This window comes from Echeneis naucrates, chromosome 20 (assembly GCF_900963305.1).
Source record: "Echeneis naucrates chromosome 20, fEcheNa1.1, whole genome shotgun sequence".
NCBI lineage: Eukaryota > Metazoa > Chordata > Actinopteri > Carangiformes > Echeneidae > Echeneis > Echeneis naucrates.
The window spans coordinates 6,820,491-6,841,591 of record NC_042530.1 but is presented as its reverse complement, the minus strand read 5'-3'; the positions used below and the strand labels follow the sequence as shown (position 1 = coordinate 6,841,591).

Here is a 21,101-nt window from a genome sequence, read left to right as displayed (position 1 = left end):
CTCAGCCACCCCCACCTGCTCCTACCCTGCTGTTCCCTCAGTACCAGCGCCGTATTGTCCCCCCCCCCACGTTAAAAAATGCCACTCATTAGACATTATGTGTGAACAACAAACTACTGCAGGGACGAAAGTTGGGATTTAATTTATTGAAGTATACTACAGAATAGTTTTCATGGACAGAGAGGAACCATGATTTAAACAAATAAGTCAAATTAGTGCGTAGTTGATCATATGAAGATATGAAAATATTTTTAAAGCCAATAGAAAAGTCGGGAAACTCCAGAAATTTCTGTAGTTTACCATAAAGACTGAAAATTAGAGAACTTGTCAGGCTCTCTCTGGTCACAGAACAAAATCTCCCTCTAAAACTAATTGGATTGTGTGTGGATTAAATAAAAATGAGACGTGATGAGTATTGAGTGTAAATGATTGCCTAGCTGTTCCACTTTGTAAACAAAGTCAAGCAGGCTACGAGCTGTTGCTCTATAGTAAGTGCCCACATGACAGTGGCATTCATCTTCTCATCTAGTATGTGGCAATAAAGCGAAAATTTGTATTTTCTCAAATATCAAAATAAAACAAGCTCATCTACACATTTGACTAATGTGAGAAGGGATTTGCTCTCATAGCAGCACCTCAGCGACATCAAAATAGCCTACAATAAGTTTTGAGTCGCTCAGCTCTGTCAGTTCAATTCCAGTTACTGTGTTGTTAATCTCTCAAGTTTCTGTTTCAATGAGCAAATGTGTGATCTGTTCATTCCTCAAAACAGTATGATCAGAAATTACAGCGGGCCGTCCTGCTTTTTTCCCAGCAGCGCCTGTTCTGATGTTGTGATAAACTGTGCGCTTTGAAATTGTCGAATGGACAATGAGAACAAAAAAAAAGAGGAAGTGTTCGGTTTGTGACGGGAAACATGGCAGTGTGTGGTTTCCTTCTCCTTGTGTCAGTAAGAATGTGACGTGGTGAGGGACTTCCATTACAGCTGAATTCTCACCTTCTGTTATAGAGAAACTGTCGAAAGCAAATTTGTTGTTGAAGCCAGTCTGTTTCTGTGAAGCATGACACTGATAAATAACACTCTAACACTGCAGAGGTAAATGGGAATACCAGTGAGATAAAACTTACCAAATGTGAAGTACAACAGTCATATGATATTAAAATTCTCTATGTGTAGATGTGAAATGATAACATGCATGATTTAATTATGAATAATCAGTTTCACTTGCAGCACAGCATTTCCTCTGCTTCAGAAGTCTCTGCCTTTCTTTGAAAGCACATGTGCTGCATGTAAACATTTCGTTGAGGAAGTACTACACTCAAACGAAAATAAGCTGACGACGGGTTTTGCTTTTGTCGTGTGTGTGCACTCCCACACTACATCTTTTTTTTTTTTTTTCTCGACCCGTTATGTAGCCATAAAGCACAAGTTGCGACGTATTGATTTCAGGGCAATGCAGGGAGCCATCAAGAGCTGTAAATTCTGCCAGGCATGTGTCCCACAACACTGCTGCATGAGCATTGACAGTGGTTTCACAGCAATTGAGGAGAGTGTGATGGCAGCTCAGCTACAATGATCACAACGTCTTTGTGATGAAGTGGCTGAGCTGCAGGCCAATTGTGGGGTCCGGCATGGAAGTAAGGTTTAGCTCAGTCATGTGAAAAATGGGCCTGAGTATTGGTGAGTGATGTGATTGGATGGCCAATATGCTCCCAGCAGGGGACACCCCTCACTAATACCCATGTCACTCAAAATTAACCCCCTCAGCTCCAGATTTACACACCTCTTTTTCCACTTTATGTTTTGTAAAATGGCTTCCTGTGTACTTGATCTGTATGAAGTGAGAGATGTTGTTATGTGTGATATCTTACCCATTTGCCTCACAGAGCAAAACACTGCAATAACAGACTCTGCCTATTAATATTCTGAGGTGCCAGCACCATCTGTCTCCTGTCAGGGTTTGGAAAGTGGAAGATTACGTGGATTCATCAAACATGCCTCGTGTGGTCCAAAAATAAGTAATAAAAAAGAAAGATTATCTAATAAAATAATCCAAACAAGGTCAGTGTTAATGTTAATGTTTATGTTTAATTGTCAATAGAACCTACCTTTTCGCTGATTCTCACTTATTAGGATTCATTGCTTCCTTCTCTATGGCTCCATTTTACAATATTTTTTTTTGCTGATTAGCCAGTCAATCAGTTGAGCCAGATGCCTTGTTTTCTCAACAAACAGAACAAAACCCAAATATATGAAATTTAATATCGAACAGGCAAGTACTCACATTTGGTGTTTGTGCTTCGTGAATTATAAAATCAATTAATTATCAAAATAACTGAAGATTAATTTCTGTTGATTGATTAATAGAATAGCACTACTTCTTGTTTTATTATGTGTGATGTTAAATTCAGACTCTTTTGATGCTGAGAGTTCCTCAGACCTTTTTCACATTTCACAAACCAAAATATTTGTCAGTTAATTAAGAGCGCTAAATTGATGGGGAAATTAATTGATTGCTGAAATTGTTACTTGTAGCCTAACTTTCCCAATCTGACTATCTTACAAAAAATAAATGTGCTCTAACCTCTTGATGCCTTAAGTGAGGCCATTCTTTTGATGGTCTATTAGGCAATCAATAGTATTATGTCAGGGGGAGTCTATAGCACATCACACCAATGAATAAAACATAGAACAAACGTTCTGGGAGAGACAATCCCGAATGCATTAGTCAGACAGCCCTGTGACGTTGCCAAGTAAATAAAACAGAAACTGGCAGCTTTTCGTCCCCTAAAGCTAAAGACACATCGTACAGAGAACCAGTAAGAGCAAACACGCATACTGTATGCAGTAAGGGCAACCCAAACAGAGTGCTTGTTTGTCAGTGAATGAATGGAAGCATTGAAAACTGAACATTTCTTGTCTCAGTGTTGTGGCGACAAAGGAAAACAGCAGAGGCAAGTTGCTGAATTTATGAATTGTGCCTGTCTCAGAGCTGAACAACTGGAACCCATCTGAATATCACGTAAGCATCCAGATCAGAGGGTGGTGAGATGGGAACAACTATTACAGCAGTTTATCCAAATAATCTAAACATGGACAAACAGGAAAGGTAGGCACATGAAACGGCCTCTTCTCCTGGGAGATGCATTGCATCACTTGTCCTCAAAGGTGGAGGCAAAGAAACGAAGACAAAAAAAAAAAGGTGACCTCTCCTTTAATGGACAGCTGATGATGTCATATCACTACACACAGATTCTTTGGTCTCCAAGTAAACCAGCTCCTCTGCGTGCTGATTGGCTGACCAGCTGCGAGAGGGGGAGGGTGTTTTTTTTTTTCCTCTTTCTCTCTTGTTTCTGGATTAATCCCTGCGCCTGAGTGAGCTCATCTCTCCTTTTTCTGTCTCTCTCTCTCATATGTAACTTCTATCAAAACAACAATTATTTTCAACGTAGTTGTGTCCGAGTAATCTCAAACGCTGGCAAATAAGATGATTTAGTGGACTGAATTGTCAATCGAGGGTGATGAGGTGTGAAATATTACTGAGGTGTTTTCGTAAACTTACTAACAAAGCACTTGTTGTTGAATTGCTCTAAATCCAATAAATTTGCCTTATGCATGCTCTTCGTGGCTAATTCTAGTTCCTGAAGTGTTCTTTTATTCCTCAAGTCTCATCCCCCTGTAGCTCTGTCACTTGTTTTCTCAGTCGTGATGAACAGGGGCCTGAACTCTGCTTTGCACCGGCTGCCCTCAGCAGTGAAACACAATGCCATGCGCCTCTATCACAGTCATGTCTGGGGCTACAGGTGACCAGCTGTCTGCCTGTGTTCCTCTCCTCTGGGACAGCTGGAGCCATCAATCAGCTCCCCCCGAGCCCTGTTGTGTCCGTCTGCTCCACTCTGACCAGCACCACAACATCAGACTGCCTCATCTGGTCTGTCGCTCCTCGGGGGGACACTTCTCAGCTTCTGCTAACACAAATGCTGTTGTCAAGTTATTCTTTGCTTATTTCCTCTGCTGAGCTGAAATCTCAGTGGAGGTTTTCATTCACCAAATTGCTTTTTTGAATCATATATGTTTTGATGACTTTGGCATTTTACACCACAGCTCCAGTTTTTGCCTCAGGAGTAGTTTAGTCATAAATTGATACATTGTTGATCCCACCCCACGCAGCACGTGCAGTCACAGGCCTTTTTCCCTCTGCAGATGGAAAGCATTGAAGCCCATTATTGTGCTCTTGGAGGGGCGTCTTCCACCATGAACTCTTTGGCACACTTTTAAAGAGAGTGGCCTTAATGTATTCAGGCCTGATTCACAGTGGCTTTGGCACTAAAGCTACCATCCCCCCATAGTAGACACACACACACACACACACACACATACACACACAGCTCTTTTTCTTAGAAGAGAGGTTAACATGTGTGAGTCGCACTGTTCTCTGGAACTTTTCCCTGTTTATCAAAATGGGAACTGATGAGTCTGACATGGGACTTCAAAGGGCAACATAAGAAGTACGAGTTCAACCGCAAAGACATTTCCTGTTTATCTCTAGAGAACTTCATGAAGGACACTTCATCAAAGATGCCCCCCCCCCCCCCCCCCCCCCCCCCACACACACACACACACACACACACACACACAAAAAACCCAACCCAATACAAGGACTCATGAAAAGTTTTTAAGTTACCCAGATTTCAGTGTGACATAATGTGTGTCAGTCAATACGACATTGTCTAACATGTGTCAGTGGTCCTATATTTGCCAACACTACTGCTATAATTAGGCTTTACTCTGAACCGTATCACAGAAGTGGCAGAGCAAGAATGTCTCCAGGCTCTCTGGGATGTGTCAAACAGAGGGCTAATTGTTAATGGCAGTGATTTTTAGTTTCTTTTTTCTTCCTTTTTTGTTGTTGTTGTGAAGAGAGCAGAATTCTTCAGTAATGGCTGTGACTGCTGCTCCTGCTCATGTGACTGCTGGTTTCTTCCTCGGGGCAGTGGATGGTTCATTGTTCTGTCTTGAAGAGTTCCAGGGCGACAGGGAGGCTAATTGGGTGGAGTCTGTCTGGACAGACAGACTCCTGGGCTCACACTGCAGTATTACCGCATCACACATACACACACACACACACACACACCCTCACCTACGGTGTTAAACACCTAGGATACAAGAAAACAAAAGCAAAACCTTAGACAGTATCATTACCACAATGCGTGTTGTCTGATCAGAGATAAGATTCCTCCTGAAGACAACACCACTAAGTGTTTATTTACTTCCCTAGTTATTTATTTACTGCCTTGCCTCGGTTTTAAACTAATTGATTATTTGTAATCAATTTGACCAGAGTGTATTTCTCTTGTCAGGATGTTTTATTTTGATACATAAAGTAATGAAGGTGTCAATTTATTTCAGTGTGCACTGAAATTAGATAAAACCAGACCCAAATTGGGATTCACTAATTAAAACGTATCTATTTTCTACTAGTTGCGCTAACAGAAATGCTAAGGTCATAATCTCTGTCATCTGACATCGTCATTATTGCAGAGCCATCCAGTATTGTTTAAATGCTAATTTAGGGCTCTAGTGAAACTACCACCTCCACCTCCAACTCCAAATCCACGCACAGGCGTACAGGTGTTGTCTTATTGTCATGACGTATCAGTTTTGAAAAACACAACTTAATTTGAAAACAGAAATACTTTGGGCACAGTGTGAGTAATAATGAGTCTCTTTCTGCTGTCATGGAGGTTGATGGTCTTGTTTTGCCTCCGTGGCTGACGCCCTAAATGGGGCCCTCGGGCTCAACAGGCCAGTGAGAAAAGGCTGGCCTCTATTAGACGGAGACAATTAGCATAGCTCTATGTACACTGATTCAAGAGACCTCTTCCCAAATATGCCAGTCGAGCACCTGTATTGACTTTGGCACGACACTTTGCCTGAGTGTTCAGGTCCAGCTGAGAGTGAAAGCAAAGCATCTCAGAGCGCATGCCGTGAGTAGCTACTCTAAATACCTGAGAGGAATTCAGCAGAGGAGGGAAGGGTGTGTATGCTCGTGTGTGAGGAGCTACTTTTGAATAAGAGGTGTTGAAGAATGATCCCGTCAGTGATTACAACCCTGTGGAATTTCATCATTAGCACACTGATGGGAAATCGCTGATGTATGATGTGTGATGTGTGAGATCCTTGCTGAACTTTGAGACTAACAGGCTAAGGTCAAACCTTGAAGTCTGCCTCAAACCCTGACACTAAATTAAAGGCTCAGTTTAACTGCCCTGCTATACTTTATACTTTCTACTAATTTCACACAGATGGCATCATCTTTATTTTCAACAGCACTGAAACCCATGGCCTCCTCATATTTGAGTTGTTAGCGAGATTGTGTGTGGCTAATTATGAAATAGAGACCTTTGGCATTATTTCCTCATATTTCACACATCAATCTGCCTCTCAATCTCACAACAGAAGACATTAGCTAATTTCCCAAAATTTTTAACTGTTCATTTAAGGTTACTCGGTCTAAAAAAAGAAGAAAGAAAAATTACTCAGTTACCATTTGCAGACCATAAGCCATATTTCATGGTCTTTCAAACTGTTCAAAGTTCAGAAAATTCAATAAAAAACAGCTCCAGTTAATGGAGTTGTTTGTGTTTGTTTTTTTAAGAATGTATTTATAATTTTATTATTGTGCAAACTGTTGTTTCCTCCGAAGCCACACTTTTGTGTTCCATGAAAAAGAAAGTGAGTCATTATTAGAGCTTCGTCACTGTTTTCCTTTAACTGGAAATAAGCCACACCATGCAGCATTACAGCACCTCCTACATCACTGCTAGAGATGATGTTGATCATTCAGTGGTGATACAGCTACTCACAGCTCAGCTAGTCCATATCGAGAAGAACTTGGTGGTCCCCAAAGGTGTCTTAAGCTCAGGAGGAAAAAGTTGACTTGAAGATTTTCTGTAAAGAACTGGGATGTTTCAGAGGATGATGGCGATCTGAAACTTCACTGCTCGCTCCTATTTTCAGTTCAACTGAAGCTACAAGATAACATTTGGACTCTTGTTTTTCCAGGATGTCAACATCACTTCTTCTAAATGGCTAGTGATTGTTTTTAGTAGTTTATTTACCTGCAAAAATAAGGAACACTTTCTGAAACAAAAAAAAAAAAATGAAATTAATATTAGGCTTATCTATATGCTTGTATTATTTCCAGCTATGCAGAATTGTTGTGCTATCTACCCACCCACCTACCTACCTATCTATCTATCTACCTATCTATATATTTATCATATTTTCACACACTCACCACCAGAGGCACACCCTCTGTAGGTCAGCAGTGACTATTTGGTTTTAACAGCCTATACCATTTAATTCTTTGGGGGCTTTTACTACAATAGGTGATCCAGTGCGGGCCTGTGATCTGATGCAGGTAGTACGGGTACAGTAAGACTGGAGGACGGGCAGGAAGCGGCGTGGGCAGCCTCCCTGTGTCACCGCCTGCGTCAGACCAGACGCCGGGAGGGAGTTTTCCACTGACGAAAAAGGCTGCGCTTCTCGGCAGTCTGCTCCAGACAAGGGAAGCGCTTCAGCCGGTACGGAGCCCCGTGCGGCGGCCAGACGCAGACAATAGCACCGAGAGCCGTGTGTATGCGGGGATAAAGCGCTGTATTTATTTATTTTTTATCATTTGGATTACATCCACCGTCACCCCTCCTCCGTCCCCATCTCTCTCTCTCTCTCTCTCTCTCTGTCTCTCTCCATCGGCTGTTCTGTTCATCCGACGCTATTTTGTTCCTGATGGTGATCGGAGACTTGAATTGGTGGTGAGTACAAAACACACATCGGCTTATTGAGCAGCGTAATTTATGCGTTTAACCTCAGCGGAGGAGCGAAACCGAAGAGTTTGAATGCTCTTTGCTCAGTGTCGGGGACATTTAAATGCACTGTTTGTGTGTCTGCCTGAGAAAGAAAAAAAAAAAAAACGATAGAGGTGAATTCTTGTGGTTTTTGTATCCGGATTTCTCTCTTCTTTTTTTTTTTTTTTAATTTATTTTAATAATTTTTTTACAGACTTTACACTGAGTCGTGGTCCTTTTCAACTTGGCGCCTCATTGAATAAATATTGGCCCGGTTGGCTGCTCCTTCCACTGTGACTTTAGACTTCACTGGCAGTTCAAACGCCGCTGATCAGTCTGATATTAAGATCATTTGTCGATTAGGGCGACAATCCAACAATCCGCTCCATTCACTTATTGATTTCTGTATCTGGTAGTAACTTCGCGGCTTGTCGTCGGCAGCGGTGTGCCGCACATTTTTTCGGGGGGCTGTGGATGAATTTGTGTGAACTGTTGATGGGGTCGGCTTTGTGTATTCAGCCCGTGTGGAGTTGCTCTTGTTCTCCTCGGCGGTGCTGGTGCGCCTCTTGTAACTAGAGCGACTCCTGAAGGCACTACATCTGAGCGCACAGCTGACGGGGCTGCTGTCATTACAATTAGCATTAATCACCGGGAGTGATCGGGCCAACCGGGGGGAGGGGGGGGCTGCACCGGACCGGGACCAGGACCTGCACCTCCGGATAGATCTAACCATTGGATTTTGATTGATTCATGCTTTTTTTTTTTATTATTAATATTTAAATTTTGCACCGTTCACACTTTCGGCTGTGAGCCAGGTGAGCTCCTTCATTGTTTGAACAATTTTCCGTCACAGCTCATTCAGATGGTGTTTATTTCTTATGATCGGCCATCGAGACCCGCAGACAAGCGAAGTTTGTATAAACGGGACGGATAGTTGAAGCTGTCGTGAATGCGGTTTTGAGGTATGACATTGTTGTGTTATTTCATGGAGCCAGACCGTATCTGCTTTTGATAAAGCGACTCAACCAATTTAATCGTCTCTAGCGCGACCTCACCCGGATCATTTCTGGAATCATGTTTTGTGGAATTAGGCTACAGAGACGAATGATCCTTTGTTTACCCCCCACCCCCCCTCCAAAAAAAAAAAAAAAAAAAAAAAAAAAAAAGTTAGCACTTGATGCTGTGTGTTGTATGTGTCGTGCATTTCCAGTGAACATGGAGTGGTGTTAAATAACTCATCTCGCCTTGTGTAACCCAATTTTACATTTCACACCCCCGTTTCCACTGAAAAATAACAATTAACCAGTTGGTTGTCCCTTGCACGAAGAACTTAACTTAAATTACACCAAAAGCCTTGTGCAATACTTGGAATAAATTCAACCATGACAAACAGCACCCATACCCCCTGACTGCCTTCACTCCATCATATGATCCTACACTCAGCTCAGCCCTGGTGCCTGCAGCTGTCACACACAGCATAGATAATCTGGATGGCCACTTCCTGTGCACTGCAGTGTATATTTCACAACCTCAGGAAGCTCGCACACACACTTTTCGTATCTCACTCTCTCTGTCGCTCCCCCAGCCTGGCAAGGCAGCGGCAGTAGCCTCGTGCTGCTGAGTTCAGACAAGGTTGTCTGTGCCTCCCTCATTTTGGTCATGCAGGATGGGCCCCCACACTTCTGTGCCCAGAGACAGGGGAGGGCAGTGTTTCAGGGATTTTAGCCGACTCGCTGCGGTGGAGGGCTCCCATCTGCTTTGTCCTCTCCCAGCATTCCATACTGCAAGTGTCCCAGACTGGAGCATGACCCCTGAACCCAAAACCACCCCCTCCCTTCCTCTTTCTCTCACCCACACACAGACACCCGAAGCTGCATGTTTGCTGCTAGCACACTGAAATGTAAAGGAAATTTTTTTTTTTCCTCTACATTTTTTTCAACTGTTCAGACTGTTCACAGTTTACTCATGCAAATGTTTATGTATAATGAAACAAGTTTTCTTGGAGTTTAGTTAGCTTCAAACTGCCTGTCTGCTTTGCAGCAGAAGTAAAGTAACCTAAATCTGAAAGAGTGCAGCCGGACTTGTGCAGTCTTTACCTGGCCATTCAAGTTTGGCCTGCATAGCAGATTGACAGCTGAGAGCACGTGATGTCCATGTGCAAGCTAATACCTCGTCAGGTGGGGCAGGTAAAGGTAGTTTATTCTGCTGCTCTATGGGAGCAGGACTTTCCAGTGGTTAGCAGTCGAAAACACATCTGGGTTAGATAGAGCTTGTGTTCTTCTCCCGCTATTACAGCAGGAGTGGTGCTGCCAGAATGGAATTCCTGTGGCTTGGAGACATGACATTATTTATTTGTTTTGTACAATTCTCCCTCCGTCTTCCCACTACCTCTCCTTTTTGGAATCAGTGAATGCACGGGTCGAAGCAGGGGAACAGAATGTTTCTGTGGCAAAGTCTCAGCCGGCTTTGAGCTTCGGCAAGAACAACAGGCTCATAGAGGGGAAAACAGGAGCTCTCCCTGCTTTGTTCCAGCAGGTGGGGCGCTTCTGACTAACAGCTGAGTCTAAGAAATGAACCAGTGTTCTCCCAACTGTGGAGGAGCTGGATTCCAGCTCACTGTCACCTTGATGACTCCAATCAATTACCTCCGTCTTCTCGGTGACAGAGCTGGAAGTGAGAGGTGCAATACCTTGAAGCCTGTAGAGAGCAGAGAAAGGGAGGGAGGGAGGGAGGGAGGGAGGGAAAGGGGGGTAGCTTGCCCAGACATGCTGCCACACACGCAAACAGACTCCAAGGCTCATCATTATCACATTTTATGAGCACTGAACTCAGTCAGTCATTCAGACACTGCACAGGGTTGTCAGTGTGCCATGTAAATGCTCTCGGCTGGCTGAGATTACTACAACTTGTCGTTCCCACCCTCACCGTTATCAGCTGCAAAGGGGCAGGACAAGCAGAACAAGGGGCAAAGTCAACTGTGACATGGCCTGTTGAGCCAAGGGGGCAGACAGGGGCAGTTCAAACAGGCCACTACTGGATCTCTCTCTGTGTGATCCTTATATTATTTATTTTTTAGATTCTTTATGTTTTTCATAGATTTATGAACATTTCTGTCTTTTTCTGCACTTGCCAAATAAAATTCTCTTAATTAAAATAGACACAAAGTTAGGGATTAATATCGTTTTTTTGGTTTTTTTTAATTGCATCTTGTTTATTAAAATCTTCTTAGTGAGCAGGTGTTCAAACTTGCCCTTTTTTCACATCCTATTCAAATAATTCAAGATTCCTTAATAAGGGCTCGAGGAGCTGTCTGCAGGTATAATAGAAATCAATTGGGATTCTAAAGTCACATTAACAGCCGGTAGCTGCATGTATCAAGATAATGTTATTCGACTGACATAGTTGTGCATCTGACTTGAGCTGTGTAGTGCTTCTAGTGAGAAATCTCCTCACTCCAGATTTATCTTCCCAACTCTGTGACAACTGGCTGGGGAGCATCTCAGTGGATGCGTTCCTTATCTGCCGCCTGTGTGTGGTTGATGGAATGACAGCGATGCATAATTTAGAGCGCGCTGAAAACATGCTGTGCTCTGGCTCGGCTGTCCGATCACATCCATTCTCCATTTAAAGCAGACATTCACAGGCAGCGCTTTCTTGAGGAGCCAGCTCTGAATTCTTCTTTTATGCTTGTTCTCTCCCCCCCCCTTCCCTCCAACCTTTCGCAAATGAGTCATTGCACGATTGTTGTCTTTTTACCCTCAGTCCCTCGTCCCGTCCGTTCTTCCTGCTCTCTTGGCCTTGTTCTATGGGTGAAGCGGCTGAGCAGCCTGAGAAGCTCCAGATTGACTACGAGCCGTCCCCTTGCCAGGATTAACCTCTCACCATTGTTTCTGCCCGTTGAACAGGATTAACAAATCAATGTGTCAGGTAGACTGCAGTCAAGAGACAATGACCCAGTTCTGACACCACTGCCCCCACCTCTCTCCCTCTCCTCCCCCTTCTGCCTCACTGCAGCTTTTAATTAAAAAGACTTTGCTTAGCTGGCGCTATGCACTCCCTTGAGGATGCCTCACAGATTTGTTTTCTTTTTTTTCCTTTTCCTTTCCCTTTTTTTTTTTTTTTGTAAAGGAATTGGGTGGGGGAGTTATGGCGAAAATGTAAGGTGAACCCATGTGCTCCTCTCCTCATGCACAGATATGTGGTGTCCTGTGGCGTTTAGAGCACACATGTTGTCTGATAAATGAATACAAATGCAACAGATGCTGCACCCAGGTGTTTCTAAACTGTTTCAGGGTAAATCCCATGATATGATAATATTAGTAGCCGTAAAATGCAGTTTGAGATTATTTCCTGCTCGAGTAAACTGATGGATGGGAATTAAGCAACTGCTTTTCTCATCGGTTGGGTAATTTAAAACACGTTGGAAGCACTGCAGTGGAGGCCTTTTTGTTTGTTGCAGGGACAGTATGAGGCAGTTTGACCTATTGCAAGGTGATTCATTCATCATATGTGCACTGGGGACAACAATATCTGACTGGAGCAATAGCAATGACTACCATTGTGGCTGCAAAGATGCCCCCACTGCCTGTACAAAGGTGCCAGCCTCTTGCCCTTGATTCTGACTTCTCCTTTATCCTTGTCAGAAGGAGGATTGGTTTTGCATAATTGCTCCCTGTTGCGTGTAGAAAATGACCTCTTCCTTGCATACTTGCTTTTCATACTCTCCCTCTCTCTCTCTCCCCCTCTCCCTCTCCTATGGGTGCTGACTCTTGCATAACATACTGCTAAGGCAAACAAGGCATGCAGGACGCACAATAAATTAAAGTTCCTTTAAAATCATCGGTTCTTTGGTGTTTTTTAGCTGCCTGCTATGGAGTGAAGGCAGTTTTAGCTTTGCCTGTTCAATGTAATAATTGGCAATTTAAGTTGCCATGTAAATTTAAAGATCCTTACACTGCCCAAAAAAGACAGTGAACACTTTAACAAAATTATAGGTATTACCACGCAAATATTTGCATAAACACAGCTAAAAATAACCAGAAATTGAAGTGCATGCATAACCCGCTCAAGTTGCAGCAGCTGCATGTGATTTGGCTGTGATTCTGACAGTAAACAGTGATGGTGAAATGATCTCTTTACGGGTGAAGTAAAACCCTCCTTTCCCATTCCACATTATTGTAGGGAGTGTCTATGCTGGAGCAGAGCCCAGTCATGTCTTCCTTCTCCCCTGACTTCCTTCCTCCCTCCACCCCTCCGTCCCTCCTTGTTTAAGTTATCAGGAGCTACGCCAATAGACTGTGATGGTGACCTGTCTTGTCTTGCAGTCGCCATCCCCTCGTGCTACTCAGAAGTTGTAAAGCACATTGTCTGTAATTTGTCTGAGCTACGTGATGCATTTATGTCCCACAACCATAAAACACTCCACTAGTAAACCATCCTTCCCATCCAATATGTAAATTTTTCATGTCAGTGGTTTCTGTTCTGTCTCTGTTTCTGTCGTGTTCCTGGAACAAATAGAAGAGTTGGGAGGCTGATTCAGTTGAGCTTCGAGGGTATTAGTCCTCATCAAAAATAAAATTTAAAAACATCAGCAAACCTCATCGAAGAAGGAGGTTTCAAAGAAATTTGGCCTTGTTTTTAACATTATGTTAGAGAGTAACTGGCATTCGCTGGCCTTCAGAGCTTTAACTGGGTACCATCTTTTTAGTCTCTCTTGGTCTTCCTGTCTTTTTCTCTCTGAGGATTGATTGTTTTTACTGCTGAACCAGCAGCCCCTCTCACGGGTGCTCTGAAAGAATGCATTCAGGGATTGCGTTACAAAACATCTCGGCTATGCATAGCTGTACATATTTACTATGTGAGCACATTAAATGGACAAGTGGCTAATTGCACTGGCTTTGGCCTGCCGAAGTCAACCTAAATGGAGAGATTGAAATAAAATGTCCATCGTTAAATGATTGGGTCACCTTTGCTTTATCTAATCAATGCATTTGCTGAGCTGAAGGGATTTGGAAGAGGGTGTAGGGTCCAGTAATTGTTGACTTATGTGAATAGGCCTGATTGATTGCTTCCTGTGCAATGGCGAACTCCCACTCTCAGCTGAGTGCAGCAAGAGGTTGGGATGCATGCAGCCTCACATGACTGAGCAGAGGACTGGCTTGTATCAATAACGCTGCAAAAGGCCTGTGTGTGCACAATAGCTTGCAGCTTACAGATGCGGTTAATTTCTTTTGTCTAGAAGATAAAATCGGACTCCTCAGTGATCAAAGCTGTTAAATTAAGTATGAGTAATTTGCTAATAACCCCTCTCTCTGCTCCCTCCTGCAGATTGTTTGCAGTAACGCCATGAGTGGGCTTCTCAAGAGGAAGTTTGAGGAGGTGGATGAGGACCCATGCTACTCCTCGCCCTCACCCTCTTCCCTCTCCTCTGCCTGCTCAGGCTGGGACTCGGAGGGGGAGAGCTGCTATTCTGACACCCTGGATTCCACTCCCAGCAACCCCAGCTCCCCAGCAACAAATTTCAACAGTAAGGTTCCTCTTCCAACAACAATAAATCATAGTAAGAGCTGATGGTACATGCTTAATGTCTTCTCTTGCCTTGTCTTTACTGCTCCGTGGTGGCTCTGACAACAAACCCATAAAATTTTGGGGGGATGGGCAGTGGATTAAGGAATTTAGACAGCTGGCAGCCCATGAAACACTTTACAGAAATGATTTCAGACTTCTGCAATGAATACCCCTTTTGATTTCATGCCCTAAAGCTGCAAAATGACTAATCGCATTATGCAGTGGCTGCTCACCTTGGCTCCATCTTCACCTTCTTCCCAGAGCCTTGCAGACAGACAGAGCCTCACCTTTCTTTGAGAGAAGACGAGGTCGAGCGGCTTCAGGGTGTTTCTGTCTGGACCCTGGTGCGTCTGCTGGCCTGTAGGGAACAGATCATGGCTGGAGAGGGATTGTAGTTTAGGGGAGAAGGGCAAACAGTTGTGAGGTTTCCAGGATGGAGGGGCAGGGCGCCAGGAAGAGAAGCGTGGCAGGTTGCCAAGGCTGGGAACACACAGAGCCTTGTTTGAAGCCCGGGCATGCACCCAGCACAGGTGCTGAAAAAGGCTGAGTGAAGGGATTAAAAAAAAGGACTGAGGACAATCAAGAAAAGAAGGCATGCAAACACGTCTATAAAAGCAGATTGGGTGGACTATTATAATCCAATGTTTGTCTTGAACAGAAAGTTGTTTGCTGTTTTAAACTGAATGGGCAAAAAAGTCCAGCAAAGCCATCCCATTTAGAGGCAGTGGAGAAGGTATCATTTGTCTTCTGCAGGTGTCATAAGCCTGGCTGGATTTGATGGATGCAAGTCTGAATCTGGCAGTTTATTTCATCTGCGTCACCCGTACCAGCAGCGAGGTAGACAGCATAGTGAGGCTGCATGTTTTATTTTGGGTTTTTCTTCTCAGAGGTTATATTATCACAACAAGGACACAGATTTACCCATTTGACTCCTGTGACTTTGGAGGGGCAGTTGCTCTGGGTGCACCAGAAGAAAGCTCCATGGCTGAGAAAATAGAAATCTACAAGCAGTTTCCCACCACATAATAAAGGTAATGCTCAACACATGTTGAGTATTATCATCCTTTTCTCTCCACACACACTAAAAGAGGAAAAAAAAATGGCTCTGGCAGCTTGAGCCAAGGAAAAAGTTGCTTGTCTGTAAGTGAAGTTCAAAAGTCGTGAATATTCCTGGGCTGAGGAAGTGGAATTTATAATAAAGCTTAAATAATTGTTGGGCTTGTTCCCACATATGGTTCCACTCTGATTCCCATATGGTTCAAATGTATTTGTCTGGGTATAGAAAAATGGCTGGTTGTTGTTGGTGCTGAATGTTTTAACAGAAAAATAACCTTTTGACTCCTGTCAGTTACTGGGACTTTTGTGGGGACTGTCAGCTGGTCAGGGAGACCAGGGTGGGCTGTTTTTATTGCTGTCCTGAGAGTTATGCTTCCACCCTCCACCCCATCCGGAAGCCTCAAGCCTTTACTCCCCTCGGTTTGTGATCCTGGCAGCTCTACTTCCTCCACTGTGCTGGCCACCAAAGGGAAATTCCTGGGCTGGGTGGTTTTTTTGTCACGCAGGAGTACAAGAAACAAAGCTGGAAGGATTTTTGGGAGTTTATGTTTCACTTTACAGGATGTAAGTGTGCTGGACCCCTGTAAGCAGTGTTGTTTAATTGGCTACATGATAAGGCTTGGTTGAGGACTAGGGCAATGAATCAGAAGGGTGTCCTTTTACAGTCTGTTCACACATGAGAAGAAATCCATTGATGGGGCATCATGCCATCTAGTGGCACCTAACAGCAGTTGTTACAACTCAAAATACTAGTCTATTCTCCTCAAAGAAATATTCTAAATCTGTGCTTCCGTCCACAGCAACATCCATCCTTAAGAAAGCCAAGAGACCACGGCGGGGCAATGTGACCTTTGACCAGGTGACAGTGTTCTTCTTCCCTCGGTGCCAAGGCTTCACCAGTGTTCCCAGTCGCGGAGGATGCACTCTAGGCATGATGCAGCGCCACAGCACACTCCGCACATACACGCTCGCAGAGTTTGCTGTTGAGCAGCGGCTTCTACGCCGGGAGAAATTCCTCAACAGACTCAGGGAGGAGAAGCTGGAAGCTCTCAAATTAAAGGTGAGTGAACTTGCACGGACAACTGTGAAGTACTGAAATCTTTGTGGTATCCAATATAACACCATCACTTTGTCCTCTTTAGCTGACCAAGAATGGAACCCAGGAGAGCGAGGAGGCAGAGCGGCTGACTGTGGACGACATCCCTGAGCAGGATATTGACATCAGCGGGGCCAACTTAGACGAAGGCTCTTTCCTCCAGCCCTACCCGTCAAAACGCCGCTACGCACTGCTCAAAGCAGCTGGTGTGAAGAAGATTGACAAGGAGGAGAAGAGGCAGCTGCATGAGCTGAGGATCTCCAGGGAGAACTGTGGTTGCGACTGCCAAGGCTTTTGTGAGCCCGAGACATGTAGCTGCAGCCTTGCAGGCATTAAATGTCAGGTAAGAGCTGAAGTTCCCATAAAACTATATGCTTGTTTTGACTTATCGATTCAGTCATTACAGCAACCGAGGGGATTTATGTCTCTTGGATGCTGCAGTTAATTTGACTGCTTTCTGCTGCTTTTTACAGATGGATCATTCCTCTTTCCCATGTGGCTGCACTAAGGACGGCTGCGGAAACACTGAGGGTCGCATTGAGTTTAACTCCACCAGGGTACAGACGCATTACATCCACACTATCATGAAGTTGGAACTGGAGAAAAGGCTGGAGGAGCAGTCGAGCACAGAGGAAGAGGAGGAGAACACAACCACGGCCGCCTCTGTACCAGCAGTGCCATCCTTCCCCTTCAGCTCAGAACTGGCGACAGCTGGTGAGAATAGTTGTAGCAGCGACATGACGGACCTATCAGACTCTTCCGGTCACAGCGAGGACTCGGAGGCAGGAGAGAACCTGTGTGACCACGGAACTCAACTGGATGTCGATGAGAAAGGCTTGAGTCGAATCCTCAGTTTCAGCGACACAGAGAACTGCTCAGATAGGACCAGGGCAGGCGGGGACAAAAGCAGTAAAAACACTTACGGCCCAGATCAACGGCAAGAGCCACAGCAGCCGTCTGCAGAGACATTTAGTAGCTTTAGCATGGTGGACTTTGCAGACGAGAATGACAACATAGACGCTGCACTGTTGGACTCTGCAGATGATCACACCGACAATCGAGCAACAGCCATTTCAGAACTCTTGGACGAAAACGCCAACCAGGGAAACGCCCTATTCCACAGCAGTAGTGTCCCCCACACTCCCTCCCCCACTATTGATCGTTCAGCAAGCTATAACATGGACCTAAGCCTCTCTTCTGAGTCAGACCTGGAGTTCTTCGATGGGTTCCCCTGCTTAGGGTCCAGCTCGCTCTACAACTCCCTCAAGGAGTACGAACACATGGACAACTTTTTTCAGTTTCAGTTGCCTAGTTATCCCAGTTTCCCTGCGGCCAGCGACCCGGGGACCTGCCTGCTTGAGTCGCTGATTGGCCTTTCAGAGTCCATCCCAGAGCCCCCTACCACATTTACAGACAATCAGCTGTTGGAGGAAGCCATGAAATTGTCTGTGATGGAGTCTGTGAAAGTCTGACGAAACGTGAAAACCTTTGGACAGTGCAAGAAAAAAGCTGTTCGCGATGGGACTGAACATGCACATAAGATGTCAATGTCAAGATTTTAGAGGAAGCTGTGATTTCCCTCTTGCCTAATAGATGTTTAAATTCCAGACTTGCCTTCAAAATGTTAGCAAAGCAGTTTGGGATTAATGCTGTGTGAGATGGCAGCTAGTGTTAAAAGTAAAAAGATACTGACTAGAGATCAATTTTTACCAGGCCCGTAGAAACCAATGATGGCTCTCAATTCCTAAGAAAGCTCTTTTAACCAAACCATGATCACCAACCATATGCTAAACAGGACATCAACTATTAACGGGGCCAGGTTGGGTATCTCAACACAGCTGAATGTGCACCTCAGGGATTTTTTTCTAGCTTTCTAGCTTTTGGAGGCAATGTATGGTGACCATTGCTGTGATGGCCTTCATATGAAACCCAAGTCAAATCACAACATAGTCCTGTTCATGTCCTCCCTTTGGGCTTTACACCCAGATGACTTGAGAAGGTGGGGTCCTCCCTGTGTCTTCTAGTAGACTCTTTCTCCTCAAGATCTCTCCCAAGGGTCTTAAATGGTACAAAAAATCCCTCAAAAAGCTCCTCTAAAAGCACTTTATCTGTGAAAATAGTTATGTATGAATAGGCATTGTTTTGGTTGTATGGGGTCGATTCAACAGTTCAACGCTAAATTATGGAGTTTCTTATTTATGAGCTTGGTATCTAGAAATAATGGCTCATACCATTAAAATCTGTAGCTGTATTACCTTTATTACTTTTATTTTAAATTATTTCCTTTATGGTTTAATTTTATTTATTTCAGATAAAGCATACTTTCATTCAAGAAGCACTGTGGTTTGATATTTTCACCAGAAAGTGCAATCTTCCTTCCTTTTTTCCATATCACCTTCAGTCATTTGTTATGGGAATCGGGACCACAAGTCCATCAGAAAGTATTTAATATCTATTCTCTTATACATTTAATATTTCTTTTAGTAAGTTATTATGTCATTATTTCAGTAGTGTATTAATTTAAGACTTTTTTGGCAATAAAATGGGCTGTTGTGAAGTTTACTGGATGTGCCTGCTTATCAGGGAAGCCATGTCTACCAACGGTGTGTGCACAGTGCTTCCATTTAAGCTTTGGGACTGAAAACTGTGGAATCTCCCTAATCACTGAAACTAAATTATGGGTCTATTGTATTGCTGCCTATAATGTAACCATAGAAAATTACACTAATATTTTGTAACTAATTTATGTAGGTTGACAAAAGAATTCTAATCACTGACAAATTGAATATTTTATTAAGAAAGCAAAATGAGTAATTTTCAATCTGGGACAACCTTTGTAATATATGAATTATAGAGAAATGTATACTTATGAAGGTTATTGCTCTCTAGCATTCTGAAGTATTTTTCATAGGCAGTCTTATGGTTAGATATCATAGCGAAATGCCACTAAAACTAAGTAAATTGAAAAAGATCAATTTGATTGTACTCTGAATTTTTTGGAAGTCTGTGACTTGGGTTACAACATATTATAAATTACACATGTATAGGGATTTGTGGATAAAAACTGCATATATTATACATTTTTTATCACACACACAAAACCCTGAAAATTGAAGAGTTGCCTCATTAATTACAGGACAAGACCTTTCAAAGGTGATTGTGCTGTCATCTGTGATGAGGGACAGAAGAGAGTTGATGTACATATCTCACCCTTTCTACAACTGTTTCAACAGCCTTTCTGGACCCTTTAGAAATTATGCATGCAGGTCCTGTTTGTTAAAATCTTGTTCTAATTAATTGTATACTTTGAAAAGTGCAGAGTGCACATTGGAAATGTATTATTCGCTTTTTGCCTTTTTGATTACTTTGAAATCCATCCAATATATGTTCTTATGCCATTAAGAGGGCACTGGTTTTTGCAAGCAAACTTGTTTCTCTTGTATAAAACATCAATTCTCATGAAGAAATGGCAACAGTGAGTGTTTATCAATGTAATGTATTACAGTACAGCTTTTTTAATTTTATTTTCAAAGAACGTGTCTTACTTTTTGCCTTTTGTGTTGTACATACTTCTGCTTGAATGGTCCTGCAGAGCAAACAAAGCTGCTTTATTTTTTACATATTCACACTTTAACCTGCTGTTCAAAAACAGTTTCTTTCATCTAAGCCATTTGACAGCCTGTCCCTCCAAATAATAATAAAAAAAAACATTTTCTAAATGCTTGACTTTGTCAAATATTGAATCGTTATATGCATTAGTTGGAAGAAGAATTCAGATCATTTCAATGAAAGTACTGATACATTATAGTAAGATAATTAAATTTTAAAGGCTACATTTATTTTCGATCAAAACCTCGAGTTTGATGTTAAATATGACATTAGTATAGGGTATTAGTGATTGCTTAATAGGAACCTTATTAAGGTTGAGCGTATTTTATCTGCTTAGCACAGTTTAAGTTTATCTTAATGGCTCCATACTACCAGATTAATCTTGGATGTCATAAAATGATTATTGGGAGATGAAAAAGGTTTTATCACACAAATCTATATTGCCTTTTTTCATGAAATATTGAATAAACTGACCTCTTTAGGTCTCTGGAGCCACTGATTTTTTTAAAGGGTCCCACTATGCACCATTAAATCTCCAAAGTGGTATCCCACCACTGCGTTTATTTCACAAAAAACATTTAATCCTGTATTACATAGAGTAGATTGAAAGGCAGAGGATGAGCAAATGTGCCCATGAGTTCCTTCCCTTTATTATATTATCTATATCATTCTGTCATCTAGCTTCCTAATGGTAAAATATATTTTACACCTACACATTTCTCAGTGTACTGTATGTACCGGCATGCCATTCTTTTTCTGTTTTTTGTGTAAACCGCTGGAATTCATTTGTGGTTTCTGGTCGCCACGGTTAAGAGGCAAACACCCACTTCATGGTGTGATGTCATGCTGTAGCCTCCTGAATACCGCCACCAACATATGGACAGAGATTTCACAAGGAGGACTAGTCGGGGCTCACGTTTAA

The 21,101-nt window shown here is 43.0% G+C and overlaps 1 protein-coding gene across 2 annotated transcripts; it reads left to right on the top strand.

The window, feature by feature from the left end:
* Window positions 1–7,257: 7,257 nt before the first annotated feature.
* csrnp1b (cysteine-serine-rich nuclear protein 1b) lies at window positions 7,258–20,305 on the top strand. 2 transcript variants are annotated; one of them, XM_029529496.1, is made up of 5 exons: window positions 7,258–7,818; window positions 14,179–14,377; window positions 16,275–16,534; window positions 16,617–16,913; window positions 17,044–18,042. In XM_029529496.1, the coding sequence occupies exons 2-5, from the start codon at window positions 14,197–14,199 to the stop codon at window positions 18,040–18,042; spliced, it is 1,737 nt and encodes a 578-aa protein (XP_029385356.1). In that variant the 5' UTR covers window positions 7,258–7,818; window positions 14,179–14,196. The 2 variants fall into 2 exon arrangements, with proteins under 2 accessions (XP_029385356.1, XP_029385357.1); XM_029529497.1 differs by lacking the exon at window positions 7,258–7,818 and having other exon boundaries at window positions 14,197–14,377; window positions 17,044–20,305.
* Window positions 20,306–21,101: the final 796 nt, after the last annotated feature.

What these genes read in the sequence shown, in the direction of transcription:
- csrnp1b (XM_029529497.1), top strand. Translation starts at nt 14,197, where the DNA reads ATGAGTGGGCTTCTCAAGAGGAAGTTTGAGGAGGTGGATGAGGACCCA. An exon ending in CCCAGCAACAAATTTCAACA is followed by an intron (nt 14,378 to 16,274) that starts GTAAGGTTCCTC and finishes TTCCGTCCACAG; the next exon opens with CAACATCCATCCTTAAGAAA. An exon ending in TGGAAGCTCTCAAATTAAAG is followed by an intron (nt 16,535 to 16,616) that starts GTGAGTGAACTT and finishes TGTCCTCTTTAG; the next exon opens with CTGACCAAGAATGGAACCCA.